The sequence below is a fragment of the Urocitellus parryii genome, chromosome 6, assembly GCF_045843805.1.
Source record: "Urocitellus parryii isolate mUroPar1 chromosome 6, mUroPar1.hap1, whole genome shotgun sequence".
Lineage (NCBI taxonomy): Eukaryota > Metazoa > Chordata > Mammalia > Rodentia > Sciuridae > Urocitellus > Urocitellus parryii.
In genome coordinates, this window is record NC_135536.1 from 147,844,515 (window position 1) to 147,859,812 (window position 15,298).

A 15,298-nucleotide genomic window follows, 5' to 3' on the forward strand; every position below is an offset into this window, starting at 1 on the left:
ACACAGGCTAGTAGAATGGATCACAAAACAAGACCCAACAATATGCTGCCTACAGGAGATGCATTTGATAGGAAAAGATATACATAGACTGAAGGTGAAAGGTTGGGAAAAATCATATCACTCATATGGACTGCGGAAACAAGCAGGAGTGTCCATACTCATATCAAATAAAATAGATTTCAAGCCAAAGTTAATCAAAAGGGATAAAGAGGGACACTACATACTGCACAAGGGAACCATACACCAACAAGACATAACAATCATAAATATATATGCCCCAAACAATGGTGCAGCTATGTTCATCAAGCAATCTCTTCTCAAGTTCAAGAGTCTAATAGACCACCATACAATAATCATGGGAGACTTCAACACACCTCTCTCACCACTGGACAGATCTTCCAAACAAAAGTTGAATAAGGAAACTATAGAACTCAATAACACAATTAACAACCTAGACTTAATTGACATATATAGAATATACCACCCAACATCAAACAGTTACACTTTTTTTCTCAGCAGCACATGGATCCTTCTCAAAAATAGATCATATATTATGTCACAGGGCAACTCTTAGACAATACAAAGGAGTAGAGATAATACCATGCATCTTATCTGATCATAATGGAATGAAACTGAAAATCAACGATAAAAGAAGGAAGGAAAAATCATGCATCACTTGGAGAATGAACAATAGGTTACTGAATGATTAATGGGTTATAGAAGACATCAAGGAGGAAATTAAAAAATTCTTAGAGATAAATGAAAACACAGACACAACATATCGGAATCTATGGGACACACTGAAAGCAGTTCTAAGAGGAAAATTCATTGCTTGGAGTTCATTCCTTAAAAAAAGAAAAAACCAACAAATAAATGATCTCATACTTCATCTCAAAATCCTAGAAAAAGAAGAGCAAAACAATAGTAAAAGAAGTAGAAGGCAAGAAATAATTAAAATCAGAGCTGAAATTAATGAAATCGAAACAAAAGAAACAATTGAAAAAATTGACAAAACTAAAAGTTGGTTCTTTGAAAAAATAAATAAAATTGACAGACCCTTAGCCATGCTAACGAAGAGAAGAAGAGAGAGAACTCAAATCACAAGCATACGGGATGAAAAAGGCAATATCAAAACAGACTTTTCAGAAATACAGAAGATAATCAGAAATTATTTCGAATCCTTATACTCCAATAAAATAGAAGATAGTGAAGGCATCAATAAATTTCTTAAGTCATATAACCTGCCCAGATTGAGTCAGGAGGATATAGACAATCTAAACAGACCAATATCAATTGAGGAAATAGAAGAAACCATCAAAAGATTACCATCTAAGAAAAGCCCAGGACCGGATGGGTATATAGCAGAGTTTTACAAAACCTTTAAAGAGGAACTAATACCAATACTTTTCAAGCTATTTCAGGAAATAGAAAAAGAGGGAGAACTTCCAAATTCATTCTACAAGGCCAACATCACCCTGATTCCTAAACCAGACAAAGACACTTCAAAGAAAGAAAACTACAGACCAATATCTCTAATGAACCTAGATGCAAAAATCCTCAATAAAATTCTGGCGAATCGGATACAAAAACATATCAAAAAAATTGTGCACCATGATCAAGTAGGATTCATCCCTGGGATGCAAGGCTGGTTCAATATACGGAAGTCAATAAATGTTATTCACCACATCAATAGACTTAAAGATAAGAACCATATGATCATCTCAATAGACGCAGAAAAAGCATTCGACAAAATACAGCATCCCTTTATGTTTAAAACACTAGAAAAAATAGGGATAACAGGAACTTACCTCAACATTGTAAAAGCTATCTATGCTAAGCCTCAGGCCAGCATCATTCTAAATGGAGAAAAATTGATGGCATTCCCTCTAAAATCTGGAACAAGACAGGGATGCCCTCTCTCACCACTTCTATTCAACATAGTTCCTGAAATACTAGCCAGAGCAATTAGACAGGTGAAAGAAATTAAAGGCATAAATAGGGAAAAAAGAATTTAAACTAGCATTATTTGCTGATGATATATCCTATACCTAGCAGATCCAAAAAGTTCTACCAAGAAACTTCTAGAACTAGTAAATGAATTCAGCAAAGTGGCAGGATATAAAATCAACACCCATAAATCAAAGGCATTCCTGTATATCAATGACAAATCCTCTGAAATGGAAATGAGGACAACTACCCCATTCACAATATCCTCAAAAAAATAAAATACTTGGGAATCAACAAAAAGAGGTGAAAGATCTATACAATGAAAACTATAGAACTCTAAAGAGAGAAATAGAAGAAGACCTTAGAAGATGTAAAGATATACCATGCTCATGGATAGGCAGAATTAATATTATTAAAATGGCCACATTACCAAAAGCACTCTACAGATTCAATGTGATTCCAATCAAAATCCCAATGGCATTCCTCACAGAAATAGAAAAAGCAATTATGAAATTCATCTGGAAAAATAAGAGACCCAGAATAGCTAAAGCAATTCTAAGCAGGAAGAGTGAATTAGGTGGTATAGCTATACCAGATCTTAAACTATACTACAGAGCAATAGTAACAAAAACTGCATGGTATTGACACCAAAACAGGCTGGTAGACCAATGGTACAGAATAGAGGACACAGAGACCAACCCACAAAATTACAACTACCTTATATTAGACAAAGGTGCTAAAAGCATGCAATGGAGAAAGGATACCATCTTCAATAAATGGTGCTGGGAGAACTGGAAATCCATATGCAACAAAATGAAATTGAATCCCTATCTCTCACCATCCATGCACAAAAGTTAACTCAAAATGGATCAAGGATCTAGGAATTACACCACAGACTCTGCATCTAATAGAAGAAAAAGTAGGCCCTAATCTCCATCACGTGGGGTTAGGCCCCAAGTTCCTTAATAAGTTGCCTATAGCACAAGAATTAAAACCAAGAATCAACAAATGGGACAAATTCAAACTAAAAAGTTTTTTTCTCAGCAAGATAAATAATATGTGAAGTGAATAGGGAGCCTACATCCTGGGAACATATTTTTACCCCTCCCACATCAGATAGAGCTCTAATCTCTAGGATATACAAAGAACTCAAAAAGTTAAACAACAACAACAACAAAAAAACAAATAACCCAATCAACAAATGGGCCAAGGACATGAACAGACACTTCTCAGAATAGGACATACAATCAATCAACAAATACATGAAAAAATGCTCACCATTGCTAGCAATCAGAGAAATGTGAATTAAAACTACTCTAAGATACCATCTCACTCCAGTAAGAATGGCAGCCATTATGAAGTCAAATAACAAGTGTTGGCGAGAATGCGGGGGAAAAGGTACACTCATACATTGCTGGTGGGACTGCAAAATTGGTGCAGCCCATTTAGAAAGCAGTGTGGAAATTCCTTGGAAAACTGGGAATGGAACCACCATTTGACCCAGCTATTCCTCTTCTCAGACTATACTCAAAAGACCTAAAAACGGCATACTACAGGGACACAGCCACACCAATGTTTATAGCAGCACAATTCACAATAGCTAGACTGTGGAGCCAACCTATATGCCTATGGATGAATGGATAAAAAAATGTGGCATTTATACACAATGGAATATTACTCAGCACTAAAAAATAATAAGATCATGGCATTTGCAGGGAAATGGATGGCATTAGAGCGGATTATGCTAAGTGAAGTTAGCCGATCCCAAAAAAACAAATGCCGAATGTCTTCTCTGATATAAAGTGACTCAAAATATGAGGTGACTCAAAATGGGGTAGGGAGGAAGAGCATGAGAAGAAAATTACCTCTAGATAGGGAACAGAGGTGGGAGGGAAAAGGAGGGAGAATGGGAATTGCATGGAAGAGGGAAGGAGACCCCCTTCGTTATACAGAATACAGGTATGACAATGTGAGGGAAAAAACAAAAGAAGAAGTGGGTCACATTAGATTGGGTAGAGAGAAGTGATGGGAGGGGAAGGGAGGGGAAGTGGGGAATGGAAGGACATCAGAATAAAACAGACATTATTATTGCTGTGGGTACATATGTGACTGCATGACCAATGTGATTCTGCAACCTGTACACTCAGAAAAATGAGAAATTATATCCCATCTGATTCAAATGTTTGATATGTCAAGATCATTGTGCTGCCATGTGTAACTAATTAAAACAAATTAAAAAATCTGTTTAGACAGTTTAAAAACAAAAAGAATCTTAGCATCAAGTTAATTCTGGAGAGGCCCAAATCTGCAGAAAAACAAACATACACTCCTGAGTAACTACCTGAGGCATACAGAATATGCTGCAAGAGGTTTTGTCATTTTTAAGAAACTGTCTTGGGGTAAATTAGTGATAGGCACATAGAAATGAATTAATTTCCTCTCTCTCCCGGAGTTCATCCATCGCCCTCGGTCGGTGAGTCTTCTGGGTCCTGCAGTGTGGCAGAGCCTGCAGAAACCAGAGCCTGGATCTGTGAGTTTGCAGCTAGGTCTGCATTGGCCTGAGCCTAGCAATCCAGTGGGAAGTGCAGAAACCGGAGCCTGGATCTGTGAGTTTCTGGAAACCTTCAGGGACACTTCAAATCTACAGAGTAGAAACTATCCTGCCTCAGAACCACACGGCTAGATGGGAAGACACACAAACAAAATGAAAAAACAAGGGAATAAAGTGCTCCAAACAAACCAAGCTGCTCCCATAAGAGAATCCATCGAAAAAATGTCAGAGAAGGAGTTAGGATGTATTTAGTAAAAATGTTCTACGACTTAAAGAATTATATAAGAGAGCAGGCAAAGGAGTTTTGCAGTAAAATAACAGAATTGCTTCAGGAGATGAAAGATCACTTCTATAAAGATATATTAGAGGACCTGAAAAGAAATAAAGAAGAAATCATTGAAGTGAAGGAATCACTAAACCAACTTAAAAGTTCAATGGAAAGTATCACCCACAGACAAGACCATTTGGAAGATAGAACCTCAAGCAATGAAGACAAAATATTTAATCTTGAAAATAAAGTTGACCCCACAGAGAAGATGATAAATTGCATGACATTCCCTCACCCAGACACCATGCCTGAACAGCAACTGTTAAAGCCAACCGAGTGGAGCTACTGTGACTACTTCTGGGCTGATAAGAAGGATCCCCAAGGCAATAGCACGGTGGCTGGGTTCGAACTGCTGATCCAAAAGCAACTGAAGGGCAAACAAATGCAGAAAGAAATGTCTGAATTCGTCTGAGAGAGGATAAAGATTGAAGAAGAATATGCAAAGAACCTGGCTAAGCTCTCTCAGAACTCCTTGGCTGCACAGGAGGAAGGCTCCTTGGGAGAAGCCTGGGCCCAGGTGAAGAAGAGTCTGGCAGATGAAGCAGAGGTTCATCTCAAGTTCTCCGCCAAGCTTCACAGCAAGGTAGAGAAGCCCCTAATGAACTTTCGTGAGAACTTCAAGAAAGACATGAAAAAGTGTGACCACCATATCCATGACCTCCGCAAGCAGCTCGCCAGCCGCTAAGCATTGGTGGAGAAGGCCCAGAAAGCCCTCACAGAGCGGCAGAGAGACCTGGAGATGAAGACCCAGCAGCTGGAGATCAAGCTGAGCAACAAGACAGAGGAGGACATCAAGAAGGCACGGAGAAAGTCCACACAGGCTGGTGATGACCTCATGCGTTGTGTGGACCTCTACAACCAGGCGCAGTCCAAGTGGTTTGAAGAGATGGTGACCACCACTTTGGAGCTGGAGTGGCTGGAGGTGGAGAGGGTGGAGATGATCCAGCAACATCTGTGTCAGTACACACAGCTGCGGCATGAGACAGATATGTTCAACCAAAGCACAGTTGAGCCTGTGGACCAACTGCTTCGAAAAGTGGACCCGGCCAAAGACAGAGAGCTGTGGGTCAGAGAGCAACATTCGCCCCGTGGACATGAGATCTAGACACGCCTGTGCGGCCCCGGGGGTCCTGCCCAGGAGACGGGCTGGGGGTCCTATTGAGAGGGGGTGGTGGCTCCGATCGTTGAAGCTGCCCTCCCACCCACTCTCCTGTCCACTGAGGAGAGAGGAGAGAGCTGGCAATTCCAGAAGGGTGATCTGGATGGCTCAGCTGGGGAATCCCAAATGTTCCCAGGCCAAGAAGACAGACCTGCAACCCCACCCTTGTCTCCAAGACTGAAGCCCCCCCCCCAAACCCTGTGCCGTGCTTGTTGCTCTGAGAACAAACTGAGGCTGGAACTTTGTGGTCCCTGCTGAGTTCCTTAGGGGTGGCCGTCACATACTTGTGCTCTTGGATGCCTCAAAGCCCATCCTCCAGCTGGTCCCTTTATCTCCGGGGCTTTGGAAGATCAGGGAAGGGCTGTCTCTGCCTCCAAGCCAATGTCAGGATCAGAATCATGGATAGAAGGCGCCGTCAGCTCAGCTTGCGCCTAGAATCCTTTATGGCCCTCTCTCTATTTTTCTCATTGCGTTCTGGGAGCCCAAATCTGGCTTTTCTTGGCCACTTTCATCCTCGTGGGTCTTGGGAAGGCCTGTTTTCTGTCTTCCCTGACCAACCCTGCCCAGAGAGGTCAGGATGGAACTACCTCATTCAGCAAATTAGCCCCAAGTCGGAGCATTAAATCACGGTTCCTATCAGACCAGGCATCATCTCTGAAGTCTCTGGAAATCCCGATCCCTCCATTCCTCAGCTGCTTTCTTAAGGGAGTCCCCACCCCCACCCTGCCACCCCTGACCAGTCTCACTAGAGGGAGCTTTCCATAGTTCTCCGCCAGTGACATCTCCTCCAGCTGTGTGCATGTCCAAAAGCTTTGAGGGATGGAGATGAGCCAGAAACTACATGCAGTCTGTCTCCCATAGTGTCCTGTCCAACACGGGGCTACCCTGATCCCCGCTCTCCCAGGCTGCCTACCAAGGGCTTAATAGGGCTAGGTCAGTCCCACATGGGAGACAGGTTAGGGCAAGTCTTTGTCAGACTCCATCTGCTTATGCAAGATAGGGTTTGGACTGCTATATGAGCATTGCAGACTCTCTCTCATTGCTATCCAGGTGTGTCCTGCCACCTGGACCTCCAGGTCCTACGAACTTTCCAGAGCCCTGCACCAAGCCCTCGCTTGGTGCCAGCACCTCCTTTCCCTCTGTCCAACTTCCCTGGAGAAGCCTGAGCCAAGCGTGACTCAGGAAGCTTTTCAGCACTACCCCTGGGTTCAGCCCGCCACAACACCATCTCCACCATCTTAGCCTAGAAATCAGCCTGAGGGGGCTGGGAGAAAAAATTGACCCAGTGAGCAAGGAACAGCTTCTAGCCAGAAACCCCTGCCCTGAGAGTCCATCTTTCTTCATCTTTCCCATTGATGGCTTTCGGCTTGACCCTTCCATCTCCCATGGGGGCAGAATTCTACGAGCCCAATTCACGGATCTTTCCCTCCATTTTACATTGCTAATAATGGATGTTAATCTTGAATCTTTCAGCATCTCTTCCATTGAATTAGAATGGCTTTCTCATAGTTTATTTTAGAAAGATGTTCAATATACTAAGCAAACCAGAAAAAAATAAATGAATTAATTAAAAATTTTAGGTACAATTGTGTTATTTAATGACAGGGTTACAGTCTGAGAAATGCTATTTCTTTGTAAGGAAATCACAGAGGACACTGAAACAAACTAAGATAGCTACAATATAATCTTATTGCACCATAACTGTCCATTATATTATGGGCAATATAATCTTATAGAATCATCATCACATAGTCTGTCACTGATTCAAACATTGTTATGCAGTGCATCATTGTAACTTTTAGTCATAAGATAAATAAGTCATATGAAAATGAAAGGATAATCCTAGTAGACCACATGAATCACCTCTGAACAAAATCACTACAGTCCTAATTATGCAAATACTAATGACTTTCCAATCTATGAACTTGTGTTATTATAAGGTAGGTATTTTACAGATTTTTTTTTTACCCTTTCCTCTAAGGCTGTCAAACCACCAGTGGCCAACAGAGGCCACCTTTTGAGAAGCAATGCTTTCCACTTTAGCATTTTGTGCCAGAGAGGAATACTTTCCCCTTCCTTCTTTCACAGGAAAATCCATACCTGGTCTAATGTTTATCTTAAAGTTCTACAGATTTATATGATCAACATTTCATGAAATCAAACAGCATTTAGAGAAAACAAAAATCAGCTACATATTTTTATTAGAAGACACAATCTATTATTTCTCTTTTAAGTTCAAAAATTTATTTATTTATTTCTCTTTTAAGTTCAAAAATTTTTATAAATATTACTGAAATAAAATTAATGGAAATAATTTAAATATAAGAGAAAATAGTAAAATGTAAATTAAATAAGAGAGAAAATAGTACAATGTAAAATGTAGTTGAACAAGAATAAAACATTTTAAAAATTTAAACTTACTCGTATGAAATCCATAAGTGTATTATAAATGAAGGCTCCTCGGGGAAGGAAAAAACAGCTTCCAGGACTCAGATCGTGAAAAAAGAAAAGTTCTTGTTCCTAGATTAAAATAATAATTGCATTTCAAATTTCATCTTTTGTCGAATAATATTCATCACATACACATGATATGCTAACAATAAATCATACTCAGTTATCTTCCCATATTCTAATAATAGGCATTCCAAAGACTCTCAGTACTTATCCCTAACCATCCATAATACCACATGTAAAATGACAATTCGTTCTTATGATTACTTAGTCTTTAATTTGGCTTTTCTGTCATCTTTCTCACTTAATGATAATTTTTTACTTGGTTACACTTAAACACGTATCTTACGTGGAAAAACATGGCTTTAAAAAAGACCAGAACATTCCACCAGAGGAGGTGTGCTTCAAGTGATGATGGTCATTCTTTCTCATGGCTTTCAGCTACCCCTGCATCTGTCCTCACATCAACCTGCAAGGTTACCCCAGACAAGGACAGGCAGGGAGCTTCATAAGTGAATACCTTGCCCATCACAACAAAGCTAATAAGTGGCAGGATTGAGATTAACAATCCAGGTCTACCTGCTTTCAAATCTCATCCTTCTTTCTACACCTGCCCTTGACTCCTAAATACAATGCAGTCTATGGAGTGTACACAATTTTAAAAAATAATTTCATGATAAAAATAAGAAAGCAGTACAATTTTTAAAATCTAATAAAAGATACAGGGAGGAAAGAGGTTAGAAGGTATTTGGGGTATTAATATGAAAAAACTCAACAGCAGGCAATGAATGCCAGCAAAACAGAAGGCAGAAAATAGGACAGCGAAATATAATTTTTTAAATTTAGTTTTATGAGATGTAAACTCAAGGCAACAAAGGAATGTTTGTGTCTTAGTACTGATGAGGATGGGGGGCATACCTTCCCAATTTTCCTATGATCACGATTCTTGGCTTCCTCTTGGAACTTTTCCCAGGTTTTCATCATTTTGTTATCAGGAAAGGATATCCCATAGATCCTCTGCAACGTTTCCATTTCAGGATTTCCCTCCCAGTATGTTGAGGAATTCTAAACACCAAATAAACACCAAATAAGATTTTGGTAAACACATCAAACATTTGGTTACAAATAAAATCACTCTAACATAGTACATAATTTTCCACCATAACATCCACAATGCTTATAGATTTTTTTTGTAATATTGGGAAGAATCTGAAATTGATTCTAATTAAACTATCCCAGCCCAAATGATAGCACTAGTCAGTAAATGACATAAAGAGTCTGCTCTGGATTCTAGGAATCAAAGTGACAGGAAGCTGGATGGTGGGAAAGTTGAACAGCAACTGCAATCACCAAGAGGGGAGCAGAAGAGACAGGAGGTCCAGGGAAGGGCATCTTGGCCTCACTGATGTAGCGCAGGGATTAAGAGCTTTAAAAGGTAATGTTATCATGCAGTCCTGTATTTCACCTGTGAGGAAAACAAGACCCAGAAAGGTTGGGACTGCAGAGTCAGTCCCACACCTCTGATTCCATATCACACCATCACATTCCCTGGTTCTCCTTTTTCCTACAGCATGTTATTCTCACATGCAGACAAATATTCTTATTCACTTTGGGTGATTCAAGAAAACCACAGTGCAGTTTGTCCCTCAGTATCTGCAGGGGGTTCCAGGACCTCCCATGGATACTGAAATCCAAGGATGCTCAAGTCCCTAATAAAATTGGCTTACAATTGGCATAAAAGCTATGTGTATACTTCAAATCATCTTCCTGCATACTTTGAAGCAAAGCAAATTCTATGCAAATTGTTGTTAGATTGTATTATTTAGGAAATAATGACCAAAAAAAAAAATCTGTACATGCTCAGTATAGAAGCAATTCTTTTCCAAATATTTTCATTCTGCAGTTGATTAAATCAACAACTGTGAAACTTGTGGAGATAGTGTTGCAACTTTAACAGTATTTTAAAATATAATATAAAAAATGCATTAGAATACTTTATATAAAGTTAAATTATAAATAAGCTATATGTAGTGGTCTAATTATCAAAATTCTAAAATATATTAGGCAAATAAGAATGAAAAATTTAAAATATTGTGATGTTAAGGCTAGAAAAGATATGAGTGAAATCTATTATCTAGTTCAACTTAAGTTTGCTGTGTTTATAAATTAAAATAATCAATCCTTACCTTGAAAATTTTTATGGTTTTAATTTTTCCAGTGTGTCTTACATGGGGGCCTTTACAAAGATCAATTAGTGGACCACACCTATAATGAAACATTTAGGACATGTTCAGACAGTTATAGCTTTTTCTTTTTCTTTCTTTCTTTCTTTCTTTCTTTCTTTCTCTCTCTCTCTCTCTCTCGTTTTTTTTTGTTTGTTTGTTTTTGTTTTTGGTACCAGGGATTGAACTCAGGGGCACTCAACCACTGAGCCGTATCCCCAGCTCTATTTTGTATTTATTTATTTTATTTTTTGTTAATTAATTAATTAATTTTAATTAGGTATACATGACAGTAGAATGCAGTTTGAGTCATTGTACACAATTTCAGCACAGCTTTTCATTTCTCTGGCTGTACATGATGTAGTGTCACACCATATGTGCAGTCATACATGTACCTACGGTAATGATGTCCATCTCATTCCACCATCTTTCCTGCCCCCACCCCCTCTCTTCTCCCCTCTCTCCCCTTTGCCCAATCACACTTCTTTCATTTTTCCCATGCCTTCCCCACCATTATGGATCAGCATCCACTTATCAGAGAGAACATTCAGCCTTTGATTTTTGGGGATTGGCTTACTTAGCGTGATATTCTCCAACTCCATCCATTTACCTGCAAATGCCATAATTTTATTCTCTTTTAATGCTGAGTAATATTCCATTGTGTATTTGTACTACAGTTTCTTTATCCATTCATCTATTGAAGGGCATCTAGGTTGCTTCCACAGTTTAGCTATTGTGAATTGAGCTATAAACATTGATGTGGCTGTGTCACTGTAATATGCTGATTTTAAGTCCTTTGGGTGTAGACCCGAGAGTAGGAAAGCTGGGTCAAATGGTGGTTCCATTCCAAGTTTTCTAAGGAATCTCCATACAGCTTTCCAGATTGGTTGTACCAATTTGCAGTCCCACCAACAATGTATGAGTGTGCCATTTCCCCCACATCCTCACCAACATTTATTGTTGTCTGTATTCTTAATAACTGCCATTCTGACTGGCTTGAGATGAAATCTTAGAGTAGCTGTGATTGCATTTCTTTTATTACTAGAGATGTTGAACATTTTTTTCATATATTTGTTGATTGAATGTATATCTTCTTCTGAGAAGTGTCTGTCCAGCTCCTTAGCCCATTTACTGATTGGGTTGGGTTTTTTTTTTTTTTTTTTGGTGTTAAGTTTTTTGAGTTCTTTATATATCCTAGAGATTAGTGCTCTATCTGACATGCATGTGACAAAAATTTGTTCCCAAATGTAGGCTCTATTTTCACCTCATTGTTTGTTTCTTTTGCTGAGAAGAAGCTTTTAGTTTGAGTCCACCAAATTTATTAATTCTTTGATTTTATTTCTTGCACTTCAGAAGTCTTGCTAAGGAAGTTGGGGCCTAATCAGACATGATGAAGATTTGGGTCTACTTTTTCCTCTATTAGGCATAGGGTCTCTGGAATAATTCCTAGGTCCTTGATCCACTTTGAGTTGAGTCTGTGCATGAAAGATAGGGGTTTATTTTCATTTGCTGCATATAGAATTCTAGTTCTCCCAGCACCATTTGTTTAAGAGGCTTCTTTTCTCCAATATGTGTTTTTGGTGCCTTTGTCTAGTATGAGATAACTGTATTCATATAGGTTTTTCTCTGTTTCTTCTATCTATTCTGTACCATTGGTCTACATGTCTATTTTGGTGCCAATATCATGCCGATTTTGTTACTATAGCTTTGTAATATAGTTTAAGGTCTGGTATTATGATGCCTCCTGCTTCACTCTTCTTGCTAAGGATTCTTTGGCTATTCTGGATCTCTTATTTTTCCAAATGAATTTCATTATTGCTTTTTCTATTTTTATAAGGAATGATGATGGGATTTTCCCTATTTTGTATTTTATTTATTTAGAGACAGGGTCTCAGGGTTGCTTAGTACCTCACTTTTGCTGAGGATGGCTTTTAACTCGTTTTGAACTTGCAATCCTCCTGACTCAGCCTCCCAAGCCACTGGGATTACAGGTGCACACCACTGCACCCAGCCAGTTCTAGCTTTTCTTTTAAAAAAATATTTTTAGTTGTAGATGGACAAAGTATCTTTATTTAACTTATTTATTTTTATGTGGTGCTGAAGATCGAACCCAGTGCCTCACATTTGTGAGGCAAGCTATAACCCCAGCCCCAGTTATATCTTCTTGAGTGAAAGATTTTACTTACTTATAAGTTTCAGAGCAATTTTTGATTTAGGTTTAGGGAAAGAGCTAACTCATCCAGTCTCAGATCCTAGTATGCCCTCTTTTGCTCAAATTCAGTGGTTTTCTTCCCTTCTTCTTTCTTATCTATTTTTTTCTGTGATACCAAGGACAGAATCTAGGGCCTTGTAAATGAAAGTGTTAGACCACTGAGACATACCTCTACCCTTTGCTCAAATATAAAAGCCACAGAATACTTCTGAAAGAAAGTGCAAGAGATGTTCCTTCCTTCCTTCCTTCCTTCCTTCCTTCCTTCCTCCCTCCCTCCCTTCCTTCCTTCCTTCCTTCCAATTCCCATCCTGGGGAGAAAACCCAGGGGCACTTTACCACTGAGCTACATCCCTAGCCTATTCTATTCTATTCTGAGGGAGAGTCTACTCAATTGCTAAAGCTGACTTTGAATTTCCAGTTCTCTGCCTCTGCGTTGAAAATTACTGGTATTATAAGTGTGTACCAGCTCACCCTGCCAGAGATGCCACTGTCAACTGTCACAACCCAAAGCTCTCAAATATCTCCCTTTAACATAAAATCAGACATTATCCTACTCTACACTAATCTTTCTTCAGGACTGAAATCATCTGAAATTTATTTACACATTAACTTAATATTTTACTTTAAAAATAAATGTTAAACCCTAAATACATGTGACTTGGTATATATATGCATCTGAGAACTATATCTGTTTAAGCCTTGTGTAAGTGTTATATAAAAGTTTTTAAAATGAAAGTTTATGTAAGTTTATCAGCAAGATAACCAGTAAGTCCTCTCTTTTATACATGGCATCTGATATAGAAGGGCCACACTGTCATTTGAAGACCTGTCTTATATCTGTTTGTTTTGACTAAGTCCTTTCTGATCATTAACACTGTTTCCTAAATGTACAAGAGATTTAAGGCTTTCCTTTGATTGTTGCTAGTCCTGCTAATCCACGAAGACCTGTGACCATTGTTACTGTATACTCTGGATTCTATTCTAAATTGTACTTTAAAAGTTAAACTTGGTTAAATGTAAATCTTAGGGGAGAACACTTTACCAAGTTGGTCTTCTCCAAACTAAAATTATCTGTAGCAATGGTCTTGGGTTTGTATAGAAATAACAAATTTGATTAGTATTTATTCATGTCATTTGATGTTCTATAGCTGGATAAAGTAACCTATTGTCAATAAGTTATATATACAATTTTGAGTGACTTTCACTCTGGAATAGAAATTTAAATGTATTTTTGGAAGGTAATAAGGAAAGCCTAATCTATTTAAAAGTGATGTTGTAAAACATGAAAGCATTTTGCCACTTTTTCCATAAAAATTTAAAAGCTCCCTTAGCCTTTTTGATTCATGTTTTAGATGTAATATTGTATCATGTTATTTGTCAAGAAACCTCCCCACCCCTTACCTGAGATAAGGCTCTGCTTCCCACCCAACTCCATGTTAGAATGGCTCCAAAATAGGCTAGACTTGAGCTCATTTAGAGTTATGTTCAAAAGATAAAATTTTGTTGTAAAGATTACTGTGATCTCAAAATAAACAGGGGATATACTATATAATTAAGTAAGAGTTTAAGATTATAAAAATCATTTTACTTGGTTCGTAGCTATTACACAAAAGGAATATGTTTTTTCTCTGCTAATTTCATGTTGTTTTCCTTGTAAACTATAGAACTATTGTGTTAGTGTTTTGCAGAGGTAATTCTTCCAATAAAACAACCTGAGTTAAACTGACATAATAAGCCATTACCTATAGGATCGATAGAATGCAATGGTGACTCACAGAATACTGACCCCAATTAAATGAAAAGAGTAACTGTAAAATTATAGATGTTTAAGTTATAACATTTATTCCCACTTTAAGACTGGTGAAACTGGCCTGCTGGATGTTTAAAATCAAAAACTTGGAGACCAAAGTCAAGGAAGTAAAAGGACCAAGGAAATAGTAGCCAATATTTTAGTCCTTTTCCTCTAAGGTCAGCCAGGACCCAAAGAATGATGGGACCCCTCTCTGGGCCCTGAAACTCTGTTGAGTCACCCAATCTGCCAATCAGGGAGATTGAGAGGACCTTAGAGAATAGGAAGCCAACCAGTATACATTCTGAAAAGAGGAGGATTATTAGAGATGGAAACATCCCTGATGGTCACTGTACTGTCATGTGTAACTAATTAAAACAAATAAAAAATTTTTTAAAAAAAAGAAGCAGCCACATATGGTAAGCAAGACTCTGACCCATCCTGGCCAATGGCACCAGTGGTAGAGGAAAGTTAAAAGAGCCAAGATGCTTTGCACACGTGCCCAAGAGTGACTCTGAAGAATTTCAGCTGACTCTTAGGAGTAGATAGGAACAAGGTCGGTTTTGACCAACTAGATCTTAAATACCTGGCAGGACAATATAGCCAAAGCACATTCCTACATGAACATTTAAAAAGAAA

The 15,298-nt window shown here is 38.5% G+C and overlaps 1 protein-coding gene and 1 pseudogene across 2 annotated transcripts in view; one reads left to right on the forward strand and one right to left on the reverse strand.

Annotated features, from left to right (window-relative positions):
• Tars3 (threonyl-tRNA synthetase 3) overlaps nt 1–15,298 on the reverse strand; it is a 79,795-nt gene that overhangs the window by 45,070 nt on the left and 19,427 nt on the right. For both annotated transcript variants that reach the window (XM_077799376.1, XM_077799377.1), the window contains exons 8-10: nt 10,623–10,701; nt 9,355–9,501; nt 8,407–8,505 (exon numbers count right to left, since the gene is read on the reverse strand). In XM_077799376.1, the coding sequence (XP_077655502.1) occupies nt 8,407–8,505; nt 9,355–9,501; nt 10,623–10,701 (325 nt within the window). The remainder of the gene's footprint in view (nt 1–8,406; nt 8,506–9,354; nt 9,502–10,622; nt 10,702–15,298) is intronic.
• LOC144255307 (growth arrest-specific protein 7 pseudogene) lies at nt 4,756–6,166 on the forward strand (annotated as a pseudogene).